Source organism: Anthonomus grandis, chromosome 14, assembly GCF_022605725.1.
Source record: "Anthonomus grandis grandis chromosome 14, icAntGran1.3, whole genome shotgun sequence".
NCBI lineage: Eukaryota > Metazoa > Arthropoda > Insecta > Coleoptera > Curculionidae > Anthonomus > Anthonomus grandis.
Genome location: NC_065559.1, coordinates 16,599,664 through 16,625,524, shown reverse-complemented (window position 1 = coordinate 16,625,524; position 25,861 = coordinate 16,599,664). Strand labels below are relative to the sequence as shown.

The window sequence follows — 25,861 nt, the reverse complement described above, 5'->3', positions numbered from 1 at the left end:
CTTGCACAGCTCCATAACAACATTGAAGAGAATGGCAAAGGAAGACAAAATTTAATCTCCGGATTTGCCAAAACTGGATTGCGCCCTCTAAATCCTGCGCAACCAAAGGAAAGATTACCTGCATCGTCCACCATAGGTACAGATTCTAATATTTTAGATTCAAGCATTTCAAGCTCAGTTTTGGATGTCCTAAAAGAAATGCGTATGGGTAGTTGTGAGCAGTGTAAAGCACCGCATCGCAAGAAGCTTACTGTAGAAGCAGGAAAAAGTGTTTCTACATCTGATTTGTACTCGTCTACTATTAGAAATGTTTCTGAAATAAGTTCATGCGAATCATCAGATGATGAAGAAGACCAGCTACAAAATATTGATGATGAAGACCTTTCCTCTTTTAATTTGAAAACCTGATAAAGAAATCCAACCAGAAGAACATGATGATGAAAATCAGCAAGAAATAAGTGACGAAGATGACCATCCTCTTATAAACTTTAGTAATCTTAAGGTCAATGATTGGGTAGTTGTTCGATACACGGCAACAATTTCAAGCCAATGTTATATAGGACAAATAAAATCCGTTACCCTGCTAATCTGGGGAACGGGTTTTCAAAACATCGTTTTTAAAAAAATCCTCCAAAACGGAAAGATGTTTATCTCCTCCTAAGTTAGATGAAGACGAGGTAACAACCGAAATGATTATCAAGATACTTAGCCCTCCTAAGATTGAAGGTTCAGGGACCAGGCAATTTTTTACCTTTTCGTAACCACCACTGTTTGTAACCTTCAAGAAACCTTTGTTACCTTCAAACCAGAGTAATTTTTAAGTTGTTTTTTTTTGTTTGATCATTTTTTAGAGTTATCTACTTTATGTTTTTTTGTTTACATATTTTAATTGTAATTTGCAATGTTGCAAGAAATATTTTTTGTTTTGTATATTTTTTTATATGTTCACATGTTTTTTATTTTTTTAAAAATGTTTTTTTGTTTTCCAAATATCCCCTTCAGTGGATAAATGATGATTTATGCAATTTTAAGCCATATTCTCAAAAAGCCTCACCCTATGGGGCAATTTGAGAAGGCCCTAAACATTTTTTTTTATGGCTCCCAGAAGAGGAAGCCGTTAGTCAAATATAAGAAATAGATATCTCTATCATAGGTCTTTCCAACGCCATTACAAAATTGATCAAGCTTACTTTTGTCTTATAGATATCGCTCAAAAACCTCAAAAAAAATCTCAAATAGCCCCATTCTACGGTTCTTATCTATAGGTTCAAAGACTCTTTTGAAATCTAGAAATATCTCCAAAACCATTTCACCAGTATCAATCGCTCCGAGAAAATCATCACTCAAACTAACAATAACTAACTCACAGAAGTGAGATTTCGGAAAACCCGTATTATCAATTGATTCTTAGTGCAATAATCAAGAAGCTGCTACACACAATTCTAGCATAAATGGGTATAATTCATTATTAATGGTAGGTATAATCATTCACAGTATCATTCATAAATGGGTACTGTATTTATTGGCCGAAACTCATTGTGACTTTTTGTGTTTGACACCTTTAACATAGGCTCTAAGGAAAATAAATATATAATACCAAGGGCTTTTCAACAAGATCCTTTAGATATGCCTGGTGTTTCACATTTCCAAACATCATTTAAAGCAGTTATGTTACCAACAATTTTATATTCAGCCATTCTCCATGTTCTAATTGCAAACAAGATTTAAGTGATGATCTTAGGGAGCTTATTGAAGATTTTTTAAATAAAAATGACATAAACTTTCAATGTTTTGGAAATAATATCTTAGATCTAAGAATTGTCAAAACAGACGTTCCCCCCGGCTATTATAAGGCCATAGCAGAGTTTGGTGTAAAAAAGTAAATCATCGAATCAAGTAGTTCAATTGAAATTTATCAGAGTGGCCAACATCGAAAGGACACAATCACGCAAAGTAGCAGAGCCATCAATTGAACAGAACAACAAACTAGTTCCTATTGGTTAACTTTTTGTTTTTATCTAATTTTTAAAAAAGATTATAATGCACACAATTGCAACTCAGTTTAAAATTTATATTAAAACATTTTTACTCTATTATTTTCGTTTCATATTAGTTGGAATTTTTGTTATAAAATATACAGGGTGTCTCACGACGAATAGACGCGATCGATATTTCGGAAACTAATTTTTCAAAAATTTTGAAAATTTGGCCACATGGCACTGTCGAGGGGGGCTACACAACTAAAATATTTTGACAGTTGTGACGTTTCCGGTTATACCGGAAGTAGGTGTCAACTTCGTTATTTTAAATAGAACACCCTGTATATTTTTACTTTTTTGGCTTTTACGTGAAATTCTAAGTATATTTTGTGTATAATGTCCTATACCTAAGTGTAACCGTTTTTGACATATTTTTAATTTCATGTGAAAAACTATGTTTATAAGCTCTAACATAATTACCGATTACTCCCTTTTAGTAGCCTTTATTTATTGGTTAGTTTTGGTTTTATTTTAGAGGAAGGACCACTTTAAAAGACTATTTTAAAATTTGGCTAAAAAAAAGATACAGGGTGGTCAAAAACTAGCATTAAAAATTAAAATGAAAAAATCATTAAAAGTCAATTTTTTTAAATGGAAACCCCCTATTTTTATAATTTTTTCATAAAGATAATTAAAAATAAGGTTAACTTTGTATAAGGTTATCTAGTCCAAAAATTGATAGTTTCCGAAATATTGGCAGTTTAAATTTGGCCTAATATTAAAAGCCGTATAATAACACGGCTCAAGGATTGTTGATTAGTTGGGCATGACGGTTGTCATAGTAACCGCTAGAAGCGGCAGTAAGACAATGGATTATATGCATTAAATTTATAAGTTACTTGCTATTTAAGTTTTCTTCGTAAAAGTGTAATTTAATTAAAAAGTGTACATTTCTGTTATAATCCATTATCTTACTGCCGCTTCTAGCGGTTACTATGACAACCGTCATGCCCAACTAATCAACAATCCTTGAGCCGTGTTATTATACGGCTTTTAATATTAGGCCAAATTTAAACTGCCAATATTTCGGAAACTATCAATTTTTGGACTAGATAACCTTATACAAAGTTAACCTTATTTTTAATTATCTTTATGAAAAAATTATAAAAATAGGGGGTTTCCATTTAAAAAAATTGACTTTTAATGATTTTTTCATTTTAATTTTTAATGCTAGTTTTTGACCACCCTGTATCTTTTTTTTAGCCAAATTTTAAAATAGTCTTTTAAAGTGGTCCTTCCTCTAAAATAAAACCAAAACTAACCAATAAATAAAAGCTACTAAAAGGGAGTAATCGGTAATTATGTTAGGGCTTATAAACATAGTTTTTCACATGAAATTAAAAATATGTCAAAAACGGTTACACTTAGGTATAGGACATTATACACAAAATATACTTAGAATTTCACGTAAAAGCCAAAAAAGTAAAAATATACAGGATGTTCCATTTAAAATAACGAAGTTGACACCTACTTCCGGTATAACCGGAAACGTCACAACTGTCAAAATATTTTAGTTGTGTAGCCCCCATCGACTGTGCCATGTTGCCAAATTTTCAAAATTTTTGAAAAATTAGTTTCCGAAATATCGATCGCGTCTATTCGTCGTGAGACACCCTGTATATATAAAACTCAAGTTGACATATTTTTTTTCAAATGACATAAAATTATTTTTAAGAAATTTAAAAACATTGTTTTTTTGACCGTAAATAGTTTTCAGCTAAAAATTAATTTTTTTGGTTGCTATAACCGCATAACGTTAGCCGCCACACAGTCTAGTAATAAGTAAAGTTCCGTGATACGAACATTAGACATTAACCACCCTCAATCCAGTTAAGGTTACCGCAGGTAGATGTCACCACCCCCGTTAACCCCCAATGTTCGATTGGATCAAATCAAAATAAAATAACAAAAAAAAATTGGAAATTTGCAAAGAAAACGTAGTGAAGTGATCTTGGCTGCATTTTATTAAAAACCGCTTCATGGCTAAGGGTTAAGCTCAATCAGCATTCAACACTGAGCCGGCCTAATAAAAAGAATCATGTCTATAATTTGTGAGGAGATTTTTGATGAGACTAGTCACCCTTCTTTAGAAGGTAATTCTCTGTTTGTTTACACTATTTTTATTTATGTTTTTGAGTTTATTTATATTAAACATAAAATTACATCTAATTTATTTTATTCATAGTTTATTTAACTTCTAAGCAAAACATTAGGGCTGTAATAGGTTTTTGATATATTTTACTATATATTTTGGGTAACAAACATTTATCTGGATAAAAATAGATAGATAGAAAATATCTTGACAGGATATTCTATTTTATTCTCAATTTTACCTGTTCCCTAAATCAAAAAAATAATTTACAGTTTATTTTCCAGTTTATATTATATTTAAAGTTTATATATGTTGCTAATAAGATAAATCATTTTCATTGATACCATATAGCAGCAATATCACCTAATTTTGTTGAAAGCGTCAACTTCTGCTTGCTAATTTTAATTTTATTTATTTATTAATGGAATCCATTTACAAAAGTATTACATAGCATACCCATACAAACATATATATTCAGAAACATTATATACAAAACTATCTATAAATCAGTGTAAGGTGTAGATGAGTTAATTAATTAAAGCCCCTATGAAATAATATTCTTTAACTGCCCCTTAAAAGATGTTATCCTAGAGTCAAAAAAGTTTATCTGTCCTGACAGATTATTAGCACTTCGAGCCATTCGTGTAATTGGCTCATTAATGCCATAATTGGTATGGTGGAATGCGACTGAAAATATTTCTGATTGTCTATTCAATCTGGAAGGCACCCTAAGTTTAAAAAGAGACAATAACTCGGGACAATCTATAGTAGCATTTAAAACCTTATGCATAAAACATAAGTTGAGTAATGTTCTTCGTGACTCCAATGTGGGTAAGTTCAGGTTATCCCTGACCCACTGATAGTAATACTCCTGTCTCCTGTAACCACATCTAAAAGCCGCCACCCTTAAAAATTTATTTTCAGTTTTTTCAATCTGCTCAATGTAGCAGTTATATGACGGGGACCACACAATTGAGCCATACTCCAAGATGGGCCTAACAAGAGAGCAATAAAGTAATCTAGAAGTAAACAAAGACAAATCAGTTGTAGACCGTTGGATAAAACCCAGCAGTTTCATTGCCCTACCAGTCACCTGATTGATGTGACTTTTAAAAGACAACCTGGAGTCAATAAATATTCCTAAGTCAGAAACCTCTGTTTTGACACCAATTGCTACATTATTTATTTTATAAAGAAAAGCAATAGGGTTTCTTTGCTTAGAAAAAGTAATCTTATGGCACTTATTGATATTAAGGGACATTCTATTCAAGTGGCACCAATCAAAGAATAAATTGAGGTCTTTTTGCAGGAGCACAGCATCAGAAAGGGATGTGATAAGCCTAAATAGCTTCACATCATCAGCAAACATTAGCACACAACAATTTTCAAGTTTCCAAACTAAATCAATCAAAAAGAGGCAAAACAAAACACGGCCCGAGTGAGAGCCCTGTGGCACCCCAGATGGTACCAAAATTTCAGAGGAACATGTACCTCCAAGATTAATAATCTGGGTTCTACCTCTGATGAATCCCGAGATCCACTGAAGAAGAGGCCCCACAATACCTAAAGCCCTAAGCTTCTGCAAGAGTACCCCATGGTTAACTCGATCAAAAGCCTTGGAAAAATCTGTATATATTGAGTCAACCTGAAGTCCCTTCTCCAAGCAGAGGTAGAGGTAGTTGACATACAGCATCATACAGACAAATTAGCATCAGTAGATCTGCCTTTTATAAATCCAAATTGCTCAGGATTAAATAAAGATTTAAAACTCCAGGCAATCCTATGACTGACCAGGCAGTCAAGCAGCTTTGGCAACTCAGATTGGTTACACACAGCCCGATAATTGGAAATTTCATTTCTACTACCAGATTTAAAAATGGGTTTTAGAAAACTTCTCTTCCAGAGAGTGGGATAAGAACCAGTACCTAGAGATTTGTTAAAAATGAACAGTATTGGTTTCGTAAGAACACAAACACATTTCTTTAGGAAGAATGCCGGAATCCCATCTGGTCCAGAGCAGAGCTTATTCTTAGAGGAAGTAATAACCTCATAAACATCCTGTGTTGACAGAGTTAAAGTGGTCAGACAAATTGATTTATTAAAATCAAAAGATGGTATGTCATTGACTTGCTCATCCGAATAGACGGATGAAAAGTATTCTGCAAACATATCCGCAGTATCCGAGATATTCATACTAATCCTGTTATTGTATGTCATTCTGGAGGGAAGACTAAAACCAGTTCTTTTATTTTGAATATATGACCAGAAGTACCTTGGATTGCCAGCGAGATTCATTTCCACCTTATTAATGTATTGTTGATAGCACAACTCTCTTAAGTACTCACATTGTTGTCTCAACAATACAAATTCATCATAATCCTGCTGTTGACCACTAATTTTAAACTTTTTGTGAATTTGTTTCTTTCTTATGATCAAACTGCGAAGCTCTGAAGAAAACCAAGATGGAAAAGAAGAACTTTTGTACCTCTTTAGAGGAATAAACCTTTCCATTGAGGAGTAGATCACATTATAGAAAATTGAAACTATGACATCAATAGATGTCTCTCCCAAAAACAATTGATTCCAGTCTATCCCAGCAAGACAATCGTTAATTGCTATGTAATCTCCCTTACCAAAATCATAAAAATATTCCTCATATATCATGTCATCAGAATTTTCTGCACAACAAAGGTCGAAACTAATTGCTGTATGGTGTAAGCTATTCTCAAAAATTTTGTCTATTGCACGTTCAACACTAATTAAATCTGAGCTACTAAATACGAGATCCAAAGCAACCCCGTTGGTATTTAGAACCCCATTTACCTGGAAAAAGTTATAGAAGCTAAAGCAGTTGGCCAGAGAAAGCACAGACTCTCTGTCACTCTCCAGACAACCACCAACCACCAAACCAAGATCATCATTCTCCCATCTAGCATGTGGTAAATTGTAGTCACCTGCCAAGACAAACAAACTACTTGAATATCTACTATATACATATTCAACGGATTCACAATGGCTTAAATAGGCTTGAAGTGGAGATGGAGATGGTATATAAATGCAACCAACAACAAAGCTTTGATTGTCTATTGTAAAAGTCAAATAGATCTGATAAATATCCACATCAACAAGTGGGATACCAATTCTATGTGTACATAAACTCTTTTTAGCCGCAATCAATACACCACCTCCACGAGCCTTGGTAGTATTTGTACCCATTTGACGATCATATCTATATAAATCATAGTTTGATACACCAATTTCAGCATCTGAATATTCAGATGTTAACCAAGTCTCTGCAATCATAACAATATCATAGCAGCAGCAACTAAGTGCCTGCTGAAAATCTTTTATTTTAGTTCTCATACCACCTGTATTAGCATTAGATTAGATTAGATTAGATTAAAATAAGGGTGAAGTTTCACTGCGACCTAAAAGATCTATTGTGTGCCCCTTTCTAATTACTGCTTGATGTTATTCTCAAGTCAAATTACTTCGTACAATCCTATGGCTTTAATAAAGGCTAGTAGTTGTGACGGTTCCAGTAATGAGATATTTCCTTCTGGAATTTCATAATTACCGAGGTGCATGGCACGACTTTCGGCAACTGTTTCGCATGAGTTACTAGGTGTTCTGGGGTCTCTTCCTCTTCCCCACAGAATCTGCATTCACCTGTCTGTTCTAGTTTTAGTTTTTTGCGGTGTTCTCGAAAGTGACAGTGCCCTGTTAGGAATCCTGTTACAATCCGTAGTTTAGTTTTAGTTAAACTTACTAGAGCTTTAGATTTTTTTGGGTCGAGGGTTCCAAGGAACATCTTGGAGTGTCTCAACCCTGGATGATCATCCCAGAGGCTTTCTCTGAGTTGATCCTCCATTTTTGTAAGCTCATATAGGTAAGTATTCTTTCCTATGCCGCAGAAAGGTTCCGGTCCTACAAATTGAGAACCAGATCCCTTTTTTGCCAGAATATTGGCTTCTTCGTTACCTTGCACGCCTGTATGTCCAGGTACCCACAATATTGTGACTTTATTTCTCTTTCCTACCTCATTAAGTTTGCCCAAACAGTCTCTTACCATTTTAGAACTGATGACATGTGAACTCAGTGCTGCTATGGCTGCTTGACTGTCGGTGAAGATTGCGATGTCCTGCTTGAGGTAGTCTTTGTTCAGGATTAATTGAGCGCATCTTTCTATAGCGTGTATTTCCGCTTGAAAGACACTGGTGTATTTTCCCAGTGGCTCTGAGTATTTGGTGCCAGGCCCAAATACTCCAGCTCCTGTTCCTTTTTCGGTTTTAGAACCATCTGTGTACCATTTGATAGTATTCTGTTTAAGTGAGCGGGCGACAGATCCATTTTCCCAGTCACTTTTGCTGTCAATTTTTGTACTGAAATTCCTAACAAAGTGATATTCCCGAGTTATATCGTCCTTGGGAAGATCGAACAGGGGAATGGATCTTGTTTGAGATACCCAGGCTCTCTGATCAATGTCCCTACTGTTCGTTTTATCCCTTGCTAATCTGAACATGGCCCTTTTAGCAGCTCCCTCTACTGCCAGGTGAAGAGATGCCAGGTCAACTATGACCTCCAGTGCTGCTGTGGGGCATGTTTTCATAGCTCCTGTGATGCATACGCATGCAAGTCTTTGAACCTTGTCAAGTTTACGCCTTACTGTACTTAACTTTGTAGTGTCATGCCACACCACTGCCCCATATGTGATTATGGGTTTAACCATCATGGTGTACATCCATCGCAGTATTTTTGAGGAGCATCCCCAGTTTTTACCCGCTAGGTTCCTACAGATCATAATGGCTTTAGTGGCCTTGTTTACTGTGAGTTCTAGATGCTTGTTCCAACAAAGCTTACTATCCAGTGTCACTCCTAGATATTTTACTTCATCCGATGTATGTACAACTTGTCCGCCCAGGTGGATGTCCCTGGTGGGTTGCATTTTCCTTTTACGAGTGAATGGTACGATAGTAGTTTTCGCTGAATTTATGCTCAGCCCCACTGATGTGCACCATTCTTCCGTGATGCTTAGGCTTCTTTGTATGAGGTAGTATAAAGTGCCCTTATACCTGCCTTTGACTATAATAACGATATCATCAGCATATCCTATGCAGGTGAAACCGAGATTTGTCAATATCTCAAGTAGTTCATCGACTACTAGACTCCATAGTAAGGGTGAAGTTACCCCTCCTTGAGGCGTGCCACGAGTAGTTTTGATTCACGCAATACACACAAACTGACATTGTTATATTAACAGAACATTGGCTTAGACCTAATGAATGTTTTTGTATTGATGAGTATGTACCACTGTCAGTTTATTATAGACAAAACCTCTGCATGGAGGGACTGCTGTTCTAATTAGGAGACATTTTCAAAACTTTTTCTGTACTGTTGATAAGTTTGGTGATGTCTCAGTTGAACGGGTTTTTGAGTGTTCGGTGTGTTTTTGTAAATTGTTTAATATGTACATTATTTGTATATACCGCCTGCCCTCTGGGGATATCAGTGTGTTTCTTGACAGGATTTTAATATTAATTATTCAGAGGTTTCCTTACCGCAAAGAATTTCTCTTGATGGAATCTTCAAATCATTTGCACTCACCATGCATGTTAACGCAGCCACTCGTATTTCGTCCTCTTCATTGACTACTATTGATTATTTCTGCAGTAATTTGGACGGTGTCACCTGTTCAGTGCACTCAGTGGGTATATTGGATCACGAGGGGGTGTATGTCCAATTCCCTGGTGACTTTAAAAACAAATCTGGCTGCCTTATTGGGAGAGTGTTTAGTGGAAACAATTTGAATTTATTTTCTCAATCCATTTCGTCTGTTAACTGGAATGCAATTTGGGCTGCTCCACAACCATTTTCTTCCTTTTGTTATACATTACGTGATAAAATAAATATCTGCTTTCCCTTGGTTAGACTTAAATCCAAGAGACGAAAAACCATGGATCACCGCGGGATCTGCCCAACATTTGCGATGCTTAGCAAGACTTCGCAAATCTATTGACAATCAATTCATCAGGTCTTATTTTCAGGACTATCGGAAAATTTATAGGCATCTGATAAAAGTAAGAAAGGAACTGTATTACAATGAGCGCTTAGATTCGTCCGGTAACATACACAAGGAAAGTTGGTTAATCATTAATGAATGTAGGAAGTCTTTTCGTCGGCGGTTGGTTGAATCGGACTTGGGGCCCGATTATTTCAATGACTATTTTTCTAATATTGCTGAGAAGTTACTGGAAGCAGTTTCCAGTGACGGCGATCCATTGCAGTATCTTACACAATGGACAATTTCCATTCTTCATGAAGAGATTTTATATCCATATATATTGAGTGGTTCTCAGTTGCTAGACTGTTCTTCAGTGAAGGATTTGGGCATTGAAGTAGATAAGAGGCTCACATTCAACCAGCATGTAGCACAGGTCACTGGTTCAGCCTTAAAATCCCTCGGGTTTATAGTAAGGTCCACTTCTCAATTTAAGAATATATCCAGCTTGACTGTATTATACAATTCATTAGTAAAGTATAAATTAATGTATGGCTTTATGTTGTGGTTCCCCATCTATGATGTTCATGTTAACAGACTGGAGTATGTACAGCGCAGATTCTTAAAGTTACTTTCTGTTAAGTTGGATGGAGTATATCCAGTAAGAGGTGTGGAACAGGAGTACCTGCTGAATAGATTCAACTATTTGTCACTAAAGCAAAATACTATTCTCTCTAGTCAGATATTTTTATATAAACTTTGCAATAATAAAATTGATTGTTCTGAGCTCTTAGAGAGGCTACCTCTATTTGTTCCTCCTGCCAATACAAGGAGGCACCATATATTTTATCCCTCTCTTAACTTAACAAATCTGTCCAGTAAAGCTCCACTGTGCCGTGCTTGTACATGGTATAATCAGATGAATGCTATAGATGTCGACATCTTTAGCAGCACTGAATATGTTTTTAAAAAAAGGATGTGTTCCTCTCTTAATTCGAATGATACCTGATCAAAAAGTAGTCAGATCTCTCATGTAGAGGACCTTCACAAAATTAAAGAGTGGTGCATCTGCAATCAGCTTGTATTCAATGTTGATAAGACTTTTGTTCTGTGTTTTAAGTGTAATGTAGAGGGTTTTTTGTTTGATGAGCAGAGCCCACTACAGGTAGGGATTATTGTTGATTTCTCGGCCTCTTCATTGATGAGAGTTTAAGGTTTGACAACCACGTTTTGGGCCTCGCTGCTAAACTTTCTTCTGGTTGTTTTGCAGTCAGGGTTGCCAGGCATGAGTTGGGGGGGTTATTTGCTCGTTCAGTTTATTTCGCCTTAATAGACTCTCATATCCGTTATGGGTTTCCATTTTGGGGTTTGTGCTCAAAGGGACTCCTTAACATAATTTTTACTATTTAGAAAAAAGCATTAAGGTATCTGTGTATGTTGGTCTGAGAGTCTCTTGTAAACCTCTTTTTGTAGCTGAAAGAATTTTAACAGTTTTCTCACTCTTTATATTGGAAACTGCAACACTCATACATAAGTCCGTAAGTCCACCATCCTGCACCATTCATAATACTCGTCAAGTGGGCAAATTATCTCTTCCAATCCCCACCTCCTCACTTATGAGAAACTCTCTTATATTTATTAGTCGTAAAATATTTAATCATGTTCCTTTTTCTATTAGGACTGTTACAGACCTTAAAAAGTTTAGGAAAGAACTAAAGAAATTAATCTTACCAAAAGCTTACTAAAGCATTGAAGAGTATTTTAACGACCCATTTTAATATTTAAAATTAATTATATATCTGTTGATCAGATTTATTTTATTTATTTTGTTTTTTATTATTCTTGTTTTATGTTGGTTCTCGCCCTTTCTTTTCTTCTTTTATGGTTTTTTCTTTGATTATATAAAATATGCTTCTATGTACAATCAAAATCGATTCTGTATTCTGTTTTTGTCCTGTATCCTGTATAACCAAATAATTACTTGTATTATAAATTCTAGGATTAGGAAGCTTTTAGCACAAGTTTGTAAACTTAGCAAATAAAGTATATTTTGACTTTGACTTGACTATGTGAAAAGGACCACTTAAATATTTCTTTTTTATGTCTTGGAATTGTGAATGTAAAAGATACTGTACATTTATTTATTTCCTAAACATTGTCTGACAGAAAATTCCTAATAATAAGTATTGCTTGCCAGGTCAAGAAGCTTATGAAACAACTATATTCAATTGTATAAAACAGATTACAAAACAAATAAACTAAAACCAAATGCTTTTAGTAGCTTAAGTGAACAGAATTCAAAAACTTAACAGTCTAAAACATTTGGAAATTATTCAAAAACATCCAAAATCCCAATCTCATAACTCCAGAGTATACTACAGGAAAAATAAAATTAAATGATGGGTTTTATAGAAAGAGAGATTTGATGATTATAAGGTCATAATCATTGGAGTAATTTAAACCTTTTAAAAGTAGCTATAGTGCCATTAAACAGGTCAATATTATTGCTGGCTAAAATATTAAATCATAAATAAGCTTAATATAAAGGTGTTTTTTAATGTGCATGAGGGGTACAAAAAAGTCCCCTTAAAGATGATAATAAATCAATTTTATAAATTGCATTGTTTAGATAACAAAAATTTGCTACTTAGAATAGGGCAATGCCTTAAAGATAGAAAATTAAATCTGGGTAGAAGTAAATTATGTAATTTACTATCTTTGCGGATGATACAACAATACTTTGGCATGACACTGACCCCAAAAGGTTAAAGAATATTGTTGATGAAAATTTACTTCTTGTAAAGTCATGGTGTGAATCTAATAGATTAATTTTTAATATTTCTAAAACTAATATTTTATCTTTTAAATGTAACTTCGGAACTGTCACTTTGCAAAATGAAACAATAAGTCCTTCTGAGACATGCAAATTTTTAGGTCTGACAATTGATAAGCAATTAAAATTTGAAAATCATATCTCCTTTTTAATAGGAAAGCTATCATCCAACTGTTATGGTATTAGAGTAATTGCACATTCTCTGGGACTTGATGTGACTAAAATTGCCTACCATGCTCTTTAGAGTCTTATCTGAGATATGGTGTTGTGTTTTGGAGTGTGTGCTCTCAGTATTTGTTCAGCTCTCTATTTATCTTGCAAAAAAGAGCCATGTGCTACATGTGTGTAGCTCCCTTTAGTAGCCCCTGTAGGCCATTATTTTTAGAAAACTCTATCATGACATTACCATGCCTTTTTATTTTAGAGACTGTTTGTCTTATCCACAAAATATATCACCATCATCTTGGTCCCCCCTCCTCGGGTTACAATCTCTGAACAACTTTCTCTTTACCTCTGCCTATCCCAAAAAGTAAGCAGATTAAGTCCTCTATTGTGTACGGGAGCAGAAGGCTTTTTAACCATCTACCCCTTTATACAGGGTGTCCCATTAGTGCCATAACGGACGATAGCTCCTTATACAGTGATACAAAAAAAAAATTTTTTAAACAAAGTTACTTTACTGTCTAAGGTGCATAACATAAAAATATTTTTGGGTATACAGGGTGATTCATAAATGTGATATGATACACAACTTTTTTAATTTAAATGGAACACCCTATATTTTATTGCATTTTGGATTGCTTTAAAAATTCTGCATACCTTTTATCAAGCATCGTCTATACCAAAACTTACCCGTTTGTGAGATATTTAATATTTTATCAAAAAATCGACGTTTGCACGTCTCCACAAAAACAAGAATAATTCACTCATTTGGGATCCTACAAGCCAAATCTTTTGTAGGTCGTTAGTGCATACTTACACTTACTTTATGGTCCTATAAGAATTTGATAATATTCTACAGGGTGTTCGCAATACTCTATCCAAAACCAAAAAATGTAAACAACAATATCTTATTTTTTTCAAATGAAATGACCCATATTTTTTTATCTTAAAATGTTCACAATGTGATGCTTGTTGTCTAAAATAATCCCGAGATCTTTTACTTCTGTTACTCTCTTTAACACCATAGAATCAATGACATAATCAACTAAAATTGGTTGTGTGACCTAGAAAACAAAATTGAATTACACTTCTATTTATTTACTTAACTATTTAGATTAGACCATTCACAACAACAAAAAATTACAGTTATTTATGAACATTGGTATATCATTCAAAATTTAAAAAAAATCAAAAATCCCTTATTGTTATAAACTTAAAAGTTGTTAACAAAGCTGTAAAAAAGAGAAAATAGTGGAAATATTTATAAAACAAAATAAGGAAACATTACAGGTCAAGGTTTTAACACTTATAAAATACATGTATCAAAACTAGTCAGTAAATAACAATAATAAAAATAACATAGCAAATAGTAATAATAACAAGCAATATGACTAAAAGTGTCTGGCGTAAAATTCATCCAATGAGTAAAAAGCTTCACTTCGTAAAAATGTCTGTAATTTTTTCCTAAATTTAAGGTGGCATTCAGTATTCCTCAAATTAAGAGGTAAATGATTAAAAAGCTTCCTGCCGCCATATACAAACGAGGCCCTTACCCTCTCAGTTCTTGGAATAGGAAGAGGCAGAGAGAAATATGTTAAGTAAGAAATATGCGAAGATTGTACTCAGATGGAGAATTAAGTTCATATTTGTATTTCTTATGAACAATACAAGCTGTTTCCATTATAAATAAGGAGGGCAAGGTTAGGATGGAATGCCTCAGAAAAAGATCCTGACAAGAAGTGCGAAAAGGGACACGGCACATATAGCAAATTGCCTTCTTCTGCATAACAAGTAAAACAGATACTGGGAAGAAACCCCCCAGAAGACAATTCCATACCTAAGATGGGATTCAATGAAAGCATGGTAAGCATTTTTGGCTACAACAAAGTTAAGGGAATTAGCAATTACTCTAATAGCATAACAGTTAGATGACAATTTTTTTTGCAAGTAAGAGATGTGGTCTTTAAATTTTAAAAGCTTATCGATCGTCACACCCAAAAATTTGCTTGCGGCAAATGGACTGAATGAATTATTATGCAAAGTAACTGCCTCTAGATCACATCTAAAGGATAGAATTTTAGTTTTAGAGATGTTAAAAGCTAACTTGTTAGCATCACACCACAGCTTACCTGTCAATGGCAACTCTCATTCTTTCAGGATCTGTATCATGCCAAAGTATAGTGGTATCGTCGGCAAAATGTGTTAAGTTTCCAGAAACAGGGATCAAAGGCAGATCATTGACGTATAACAAGAACAAAATGGGACCGAGGACAGAGCCCTGGGGAACACCAAAGAGCACTCTTTGAGTCCTACCCGAAAGATAGGACCAAAACCAGTTAAGAGCAACTCCCCTCAAACCATAGATCTCGAGTTTCCTAAGCAGAATTCTGTGACTCACACAAACAAAAGCCTTGGATAAGTCACAGAAAACCGCTGCCGCACATCCACCAGAATTCAACTTCAAGTAGAGGCTCTCCAAAAGTTTGAAAATAGCATCGCCCGTGCCGACTCTCTCCCGAAAACCAAACTGATGAGACTCTAAGAAGTCCATGCCTTTTAAGAAAGTCCATCACACGAGTTTTAACCAGTCTCTCAATCAGTCTGCCAAGAGTGGGAAGCAGAGCTATTGGCCTAAAATTTGCATGACTGTTGTGGTCACCTCCCTTGTACAGTAGAATCACCAAAGCCTCTTTAAGAGAATAAGGAAAAGATCCAGATGAAAAAGAAATATTGATTACTTTAGACAGTGCAGAAAGTGAGGTTTGTGGCAATGCAGCAAGTACTCTCACCGAAACTCCATCCCATCCACCAGAATTCTTACTCTTTATATCATGTAGGACAGCTTCAATGTCATTCGGATCTGTAGGTCCAAGGAAAAATGTCTCAGGGACTTAAATGATCGACATTACACTGGGGCAAACTCTCAGAGAGATACAAGGAAATATTCTGATAATAAGTGTTCAGAAACAGGATCACATTGTACGCCAACCTAATGTTGTTAACAATACTTATGCGTACCGTTCGCATCGCTTATTAACATAAGACCAAAAATCTGCATTACCAATTGCAACTGTTGTAATGTAATGCAATGATCTGAGATTTTTAGCTGAAGTTAGCAGCCCTTTAGTGTACCAGGGTTTTCTTTTTTTTTTCTTATTACCTGTTTGCTGCATTACAAAGTTCTTTAAATTTATGAAAGTTTTTTTCTATTGTACAATCTTCCTACCCTATCTGTAACCACAGAATGATTGGTGTTTTGCAGAAAGGAGCACAACACAGCATAGTAGTCGGACAGCCCAGGATTTGCCACATTACAAAAAATCTTTGTGTTACCATAAGTTAAGCAAACAAAAGTGTTTGCTAAAACTGTTTCTGACTGAGCTGTTACACGGGTAGGCCGATTCACGTGCATAGTGAGATTAGAAGATTTAAAAATTCCACTCAAAGCTAAACTAGTCTCAGAAAAACCAGAGTCCACATTTAGATCACCAGTGAGAACTATTGAGGCGTTGATTGATATTTCACTCAAAATACATTCTAACTTGTCAATAAATACCCTAACATTTGCAGAAGGAGACCTGTAGAAGCTTAGGATGTACAAGTTAATTTTCTTGCAGTATACAATCGAAAATTCGCCAACCTTTTCATCCAAAAAAGAATTAAATGTATCAACATTAACAAAACGCAAGTCATTATAAAAGTCATTTCTGCACATTATCAGTGTTCCACCATGATTATACTGACTGCGAGAAAAGATGGACACCAAAATGCATTATTACAAAAGGTTAAAGAGTAACGGACCCAAATTGGATCCCTGATGGAGGCCAGAGGGCCCAGGAAAGATTCAGACAAAAAATTCTTTACTGAAATCCCTCAAGCAAATAGCTCTCCAGCTAGCAATTATTCCTAAGCCAAAACCCAACCGTGCTAATTTAGCAAACATAAGAGCAAAGTTATTCAGTCAAAGGCCTTCGAGAAGTCCGCATATGCCGTGTGAAATAAGTTTGGTAACAGTCGGATGACCCGGTTGAAAGCTGTGTTGGTTATCAATAACTTGGCCTTTACACTACCAAAACAATTCTTTTGTAACCATTTTATTTAAAAGTTTAGGCAGACTTGGCTGAAGACAGACTCCCCGATAATTGCTGACATCGCTTGTATCGCCAGCTTTATATATGGGCGTTACATACGAGTTTTTTCAAAAAGTAGGAAAAGTACCCGTTTTCAAAGACAAATTAAGTAAATTGAACACAGGTTCTACCAAGGTACAAACGCACTTATTAAATAGTAATGCAGGTATGCCATGAGGGCCAACGGAGGTGTTGACTTTAAAATTAAGAATTTCATTAAAAATTTATGTTATTCTTGTTCTTTAAGATTGGCATATTATTGAAGAATTTTGTATGACTTGTTAGAGTAGACACTAGAAAGATATTTAGCAAGCACATTAACTGTATCACCCCCATCGTCACTAGTTTCATCACCCAGGTACTATCGTGCCGAAAAAAAACTGGGACAGCAAAATCTCCTAAATCTCTTGGTCTATTAGAATAATATGTTTTGATGTTGTCAAACTTCATTTAATTTTGTGACAGCCGCGTCAACAAAATCATTCTTTTAAAATGCCTCCATTATCTTCTCAACAAAAAGGGATAATATACACTCGTCTCATGGATGGAGTTCCTGTAGGAAGAAACGCAGAAGAATTGGGCATTAGTAAAAATACCGTTTTCTTAGCTAAGGCAAAAATTCCAGAATATGGAGCTATTGTAAGAAATTCATTTCAATTTCCTGGTTCTGCTAATACAGCTCGTAGTAGGATAAGAAATTCGGAAATTACAAGTTATTGTGCAACAAATAAAATATTGTTGACTGAAGCAAACAAAGAAGAGAGATTAGAATTTGAAAATCAATATGCACACCAAAACAACATATGGGGAACGGTAATATTTTCGGATGAAAAAAACCTTTCAATCGTGCAATAATGGCAAAATCCGCGTTTACAGGCCTTTTAGTGTGGACGTTTTAGTATAAATGTTTGGGCCTGGATTAGTTTTAGAGGACCAGATGTTTGTCAAATAGTGCAGGGAAGGCTTGATGCCTTAGAATATTGCAATATCCTGAACGATCTTATGATGCCATTTGTTGCTGTAGTCTATGGGCAAGATTTTATCTTCCAACATGATAATGCTCCTATACATGCAGCCCGTATAGTTCAAAACCATCTAGAGGAAACACGAATTTAAGCTTTACCGTGGCCCTCGAAAAGCCCTGATATCAACCCAATTGAAAACGTTTGGGTAAAATGGCAAAATATATGTATAAAGATAACTTAAGGCCTAGAAATCAGAATGAATTACGCCTAAAGATAGTTGACGCATGGGACCAAATAACCGCAGAATATACCACAAACTTAATTTTAAGTATGCCACGACGTTTGCAAGCTGTAATTGTTAATATAATATATATATATATATAATATATATTGTCTAATATAATATAATATAATTACTAAGTATTAATAACTTTTTATTCCATATTATTAAAAAAGATATTAGTTAGTTTTGGTTTAATTATAAAATGTGTTCCAAATAAAAATAAATATCGAAAAATAAAAATGTTTTGTATCAATATTATTTAAATATTTATTATTTAAATATGTAATTACTAGCCGAATGCCCGCGGCGTTGCTCGCCCGCGTGGAATTTGAAAATAAAAGAAAAGTTCTACTGTAGAACTTCTTTGTAAACAACATTTTATGTTTTGCCTTCTTGTGCCAGAATTATTTTTTTTTTTTTGTAGAACAGGCTACCTAGAATTGTCCATGCGTAAAGCAATCCTGTCTTAAATCAATCCAAAATACCGCTTTTTAAAGTTAAAATATATAAAGTTTCCTTATAATTTTTCCCCTTTTTTTTTCACCTTGCCTCTTTCTGGCCAACATAATTTTTTTTTTATGTTGGTTTTATTTTATGGGTAATTTTAAAATCAAATATTTTTTAAATAATTGTATATTTTAACCCCGTTTACCTTAATACACCCCTGGCATAAACAAAATTTAAATAACAATACTACCTAGGTATACTTACTAATATGTAAAAATATCAATTTTTAGCGCTATAAGTTTAAAAAGAAAGAATTTTCGTAGAAGTTTTCACCCCTTCAGGATGGCGGAATTTTGGAGAATCTGTTGTTTGTTTTCATTAAAATGAAATTAAATTGTGTGCAGTTAAGTGTTTTGCAGTTTTTTTCCGAAAAGCAATCAATTTAATGATAAAAAAAGATGTTAAAATCTTAAAGGGTGGTTTTAACCCCCTAAAAAAAATAAAAAAGTAGAAATTGAGTAAAAAAATAAAGTAAAAATGACGTGTTTCACTGTTTTTCAAAAAAGTACTTAGTTTTGAAGCTATGATACATAAATGGAATTTCAAGAAATCCTTTCTTAGTGGACGTCTACATAACCATAGGAATGTTGTCCCCAAATTTCATATTTGTAAGTTTTACCGTTTGGGCTGCACGTTGATTATCAGTCAGGATATATATAAGATTAAGACTTCAAAAATTCATAATGCGTAAATATGCATACCATACCCAAGGAATGCGATTTACTATAATAGACTAGGAGACAATTCCCTACCTAAATTTTATTGTCCCAGTTTTTTTTCGGCACGATGGTACATACCTTTAAGAATGACACTACTCTTTCTGATATTACTAATGTGTTTCCACAATAACTTGGGGTTAACTAATAAATTACTTTCATTGAATCTAATGTATTCCCAGTAACACTGCTCACTCAATTTTTTACATTTATCTCTAAGGTGAGAATGCAAGGAAGTCACTATATGGATTAGATTTCCTAAACTCTTCATCAGCATTTTTTTTGCTAATAACTATTCCCTGAAAAACAATACAAGCAACCTCTGAAGTTAATGCCTTAATATAATATGTTATAAAACTTGTTCATGGTAATATTTATATCAGATTTATATATTTGCTGGCAATAAATCATCATTTGCAATATCAGATGAGGCAGTTTTTATGTTAGGAAAACAAAGATCAAGAAAGGCGCCCCCTGGATTTGAAATATTTGCACACAATTTTACGTGTGCTCTAACATAATTTTCATATTTTGCAATGGCTTTTGTTTTGTTCTATTATTGTTTAATTTACCTCCTCTAACTTCTGTTTTTGGTAGCATTATTCCTTATTTTTAAGCCTGTTTTGTTGTTTCTTGATAATATGTTTTTGAAAAACGTTGTTTTTATAGTTTAGAAATATGTATTGATTCTTCTTTGAAGTTGTAGGATGTTTTATACAAGATTTTGTCTTACGTAATCGAGCACATTTTCTTTCTTTCAATATTTTCTGCTGCACTGCTCTTATGTGTTGGCAATTTTTCAAATCTCTGGAAAGGAGAAGTTCTTACAGAAATTTAAAGCATGAGAAGCAGGGAAGCTGTAGAATATTGTGAACAATCCTTATGAATAAAACAGGGAATCATATCACATCCAGCCCTGTATTTGTTTTTAATATTCAAATGTTTATTGCTAAAAAATATGCAAAGCATTTTTACAGAACTCTTAGGGATTATCTTTATTATGAAGCCTTTTTATAAATTAAGTTAAAAAATAATTTCTCTATGTAGAAACAAATTATTTACTTTCGTATTATTGACACATATGTTTATAAGTATTATGTATTTTATTATATTCTTATTCCTTAAGGCTATTAATTTTTCGAGATATATAAATATCTATCTATAACCTCTTAAGGTATCTAAATATGACGACATGGGAATCCTGAAAACTTTCTGTTAACACTTTTTGATCCAGATGAAGTACATACAAGTATTTAGTGGCGCGAGTTTCCGTTTTGTTTATTGTTCTTTTAATTTTGTATATTTAGTGTTCTATGATCCTGCATAAAGTGCATCCAGCAAGTAGCGAATAAATTCAATAAAAATGAAATGAACCGTTTCTGAAAAAAATGTCCCAACCCGTCGATTTTAATATTGGGTTTAGGGTTTTTCTTCATGGAAATTAAATATACAGGGTAGCTAAAAAAAAGATATGACGTCATCAATAAGTTTTTTAAATGGAAACCACCTTTTTTTAATGTAGAATCAAAAAGAACGCATTTTTTTCCAAAAGATATGGTACAAATGAATAGTGGTTACGTAAGCAATTTTGAACGAAAAAATGATGATAAAATGTAAAATTAAAGAAATACCTATACACTGTATATAAAATTGCATTTGTCTATGAGCTTTTCATGAATGTTATCAGTCATGTTTTATTTAGAATTTTGGGTCCCATCTCGTTCTTGAGAGTATACTTGGCTGTTTTCTATAGTTAATAATATAGTGATTTTGGTTAAAGAGTCTACCACGGAGGGGCCGAGGTTTGCCTGATCACGGTCGCATTAAATTGTATCTTGACCATTCTCAGTCTTTCAACCAAAATTGTAAATGAGTTAACAAACGGCAAAGAAGATGTTAAATACTTTGATAAATGCACAATACGGCATTGCCACATAGCATAGGTGTGACTGGCGAAAGTTGAGAGGTATATTGTCAATTGTCTATATAAAGTCAATAGGATTCTATATTCCTTGTAAATCAAATCTTATCATGAAGGCAAATCGCATTCACCACTTATCTCTATTTACTATTAAAGACACTTTGCATCATCTACCCTTGATATAACAAAACTATTCAGGATCACCACACAAATGCATTCTTTTGAAAAAAAAACTCGTATTTCATTGGGTTCTGCACTCAACCTATTTTTCCAGTACTTTATGAAATAATACATTTACACAGAAGAAAACTAAATTTGCTGATACTCACTGAGTCCATTAACTAAAACGAAGGTAGCTTTATCCACCTGTTCATCAGAATATACAGAGAAAAAATTCTTAAAATAAATCAGTGACATCCTCCAGTCTTAGAAGTCTTCTGATTGTAAAAGAATCTTTGAGCAATTCCATAACCATTCGTTTTGCTATTAATGTATGACCCAAACATTATGTTTATGGCAAGTTTTTTGCAAGGCCCGCATTGCTTTGTCAAGTTTGAAAAATAGATATAGTCCATCTGATTATTGCAATTCTTAAATATTTTTTTTCTTCATAACAATCAAATTCCAGAGCTCTAAACTACACCAACTGTGAAAGATGGTTGGTGAAGGTGGATCTTCTGGCCATTAAAAGTTTGATCAGAGCTAAGTAAAAAAGTTATCAAAATCAATTTATCTTATTTGGGATTTGTCAACTGTGTTTCCTTAAGGTCCCTATTTATAGCCTATCATAGTTATTTCTCCTTGAAAATGACCCATGCACAAGATCTTTGGCTTACCCAGGAAATGTGTCAAAATTCTAGGAAGTATGTGCTACAGGGATGATTGCTGTCAGATTTTTGTACATCTGAGGTTACTGACATTACCTGTTTTTTCATGCTAAGGTGTCTATTCCATGTAAGGATAAACCCTAATCTTTTTTCTACCCATGGATCTATTCATTAATACCTGACCCGCAAGAGTGCTAACTTGGCTCCACAGTTCGTGAGACTTTCCGAAGCTAGGAATTGAACCAAATTTTTTAACACTCCAAGTGTTAAGAATCTCAGGTATAGCAGTTTCAAAGAAAGAATTAAAAAATAGTAGTAATAATAGTTATAAGGATAGTAACATCTTTTATCTCTTTTGGTTATTATGTTTTAAATGTTCATTTAACAGAAAAAGTTAAACAGTAATTTAATTGTGTAGTATCCAATTTTAATTATAATTTTAAGTTTTCTCTTGTTATGACTTTTACTTTTGACGTGTAAAAATGCATGCTTTGCATATTTTTTTACCAATAAACATTTGAATATGAAAAACAAACACAGGATGATTATGACTCCTTTTATTCATCAGGATTGTTCACAATATTCTACAACTTCCCTGCTTCTCATGTTTTATATTTCTATAAGAACTCCTTTTCCAGAGGTTTGAAAAATTGCTAAGATTTGCCAATACATAACAGCAGTGCAGCAGAAAGTATTGAAAGAAAATATCCTACAACTTCAAGGAAGAACCAACACCTATTTCTAAACTACAAAAACAACTTTTTTCAAAAACATATTATCAAAAAATAACAAAACAGGCTTAAAAATAAGTAAAACTGCTGCCAAAAACAGAAGTTAGAGGAGGTAAAATAAACAATAATAGAACAAAACAAAAGGTATTGCAAAATATGAAAATGATGTTAGAGCACACGTAAAATTGTGTGATTAAATATTTGATTAGACAAATATAGTACGTTCTGAGGCAAAGCATTGTAAATCTGCAATATGATATTATGTAAATTTCAGTGAATAGAAGAATACTATATATAATGTCCATCTGAATTAAGTCATATTTACCCGTAGCTTCATTGCTGTGTTTTATCAAAATTGCAGTCGCTGTTATATACGTAAATATCACATTATTTTGTTTACAATAAAAACGTCGTATAAAAAGTAAAATTATTGTTAAATGAATTGAACCCTTGAAAGGCGCCTGATAAATTGCTCCAATTGTAGACTTTTTGGTCTTTTTTTTTAATTGAGTGATATTGGCCTATATTTTTTCCATTTCAGTTTTTGAAACATTTTCGTTTTAACATCGACAGTTTTCCTTTTCAGGGTATCTGGGAGAATTTTCAGTGCAAAATAGGTTAAATACGCGAGAAATCAATGGTGCTAAAATGTATATTCCTTCAACAGTGACAGGGGATCCTTGTTCTCCCCAACCGATATCTATTTTTTAAGTTGTTTATACAGTCTCCGCTACCCGATTTGTCAGAGATTTTATGAGTTATTAAAAGTAAAAATTTAAATTTAGTTCGGTGAAATAATAAATATTATAATTTTTGATCCATTTTTTCAAATTCTAATTAATTGGCCGTCACTATAATTTGATTTTTTGGATTTTAAACATCGTGTGCACAATCCTGTTCCTCTTGACCAAAACGAGATAAAACCCAATAGCTGTACTATACTTCCAACATAAGCAAATTGTACTTGCATAGTGACAATAATGAATACTTCAATAATTATGATAGTAAATAAATGTTGTTGTTTTTTCTTTCAGAAATTAGGGACTATGCGATTAAAATTGGTATTGATCCTGATTCTGAGCCACAGCTTCTTCCACTTGCTACTGAGGGTTTAATGAAAGCATTGCCTGCAGGATGGAAACCTTGGTAAATAATATTTTTTTGTAGAGATTAACATGTAGTTAGATAAAATCAGTCAATAACAATTATTACTTAATTATTATTAAATGGATAAGCCAAGTGCCCCATAAACTGTATTATGTGGCAGATATAGCCCTAATATTTTTGCTAAAAAGTATATTTTTTGTTCATTTATAGATTTTCGTTTTATTTTCCAGTGTATTTTAAAGTGCCAAATGAAGGGTGGTATACATAAAGTAATTTTTTTTATGTAGGATAATTAGAGTTTCTTTTTTTAGTTTTAAGGGTTAAGTTGGATGTGGCGTCAAGTAAAATCCAAGCCGTTTAAATCCTTTTTTCTTTATTGCTTTATTGCCAACATTTCGGCCTATATGAGGCCTTCGTCAGGGCGCTATAAATTAAAAAAAACATAGTTAAAAGCATTCATGGTATACAATTTTTTTCTTTTCTTTAAAATATTGATTAAAAACTATTCTGATATTTAAATAACCAATTAAATTATTTAAAAACATATTTGAAATATAGAGATGAAAATTAACAATAAAAGTTGAAAGTTATATCTAAAATTAAGATTAAATGGGAACATTCAAATTTACTTACAACAGAAAAAAATCAAGGCTTTTCGTTTGAGAGTATAAAGTAGAACATTGGTGTATCTTTTGATGATTCCATTAAGTGTCTAGTGTTAAGTGTCTTTCCTTATAATTATTTTGGATATCAATGATTTTAACCTCCTCAAAATTAAATTACTAGGTCTAGTTCTGAGTCAGCATGTTCTACCAGAGCTGTTTTGTTTTTTGACCGTAATAATTTTACAGGTCTAACGCTTCTTTTGTATTTCGTTATCCTAGTTGTTAAATAACGACCTGATGGGCTTGTATACTAAACAACTTGAGACTAATGGGATTTTGTAAACAAAGTTTTAAAAGTGGTTAAGGTTGTTTTTATTCTAAAATATTTTTATCGGGAAAGTCAAAACATAATAAAACACGTATCTTATGCGTTTCTTAGTATAATTAATTAAAGCGTATAACTGACTAAACTGTTGGCAACTCCAACAAATATGAACTATTTTTATGTTTTTCTTAAATTAACTTAAAATATGAAGCTGTTTTCATTATTTGCATTTAATGTTTTTATTCTAATGTAAAAATTTATTCTGAAATAGGTATTTTAAATAGATCAAGCCTATATGTACCTTAAATATAGTCAAAATCGCTCTTATCGTGCGGGTGTATCGGATTATCAACGACAAACTTTTGTAGTTACGTTTCATTTGAATTTGCGTAACAACGTTTTTTAACTACAACGCGTCAGATAAACGAAACAGATATATGCAGCGTGAATGTATCAAAAGAAGATAAAATGATAAATGTCAGTGGTTCTAAAACAATTACTTTCATAACAAACAACATTGACGGATGACATTATTTGTCACAAGATAATTTAAATTTCAAATTATGGAAAAGAAAAAGCCTTTTTGTGGATTTCTAAATTCTCAAGCCAAAAAAATGGTA

At 33.4% G+C, this 25,861-nt stretch overlaps 1 protein-coding gene across 1 annotated transcript in view; it reads left to right on the top strand.

The window, feature by feature from the left end:
* The first annotated feature begins 3,748 nt into the window (after positions 1-3,748).
* Positions 3,749-25,861, top strand: part of LOC126744778 (myosin-11) — a 133,653-nt gene continuing 111,540 nt past the window's right edge. Inside the window, exons 1-2 of the mRNA XM_050452326.1 lie at positions 3,749-4,132; positions 24,239-24,350. Coding sequence (XP_050308283.1) covers positions 4,078-4,132; positions 24,239-24,350 — 167 coding nt within the window. The 5' untranslated portion in view covers positions 3,749-4,077. The remainder of the gene's footprint in view (positions 4,133-24,238; positions 24,351-25,861) is intronic.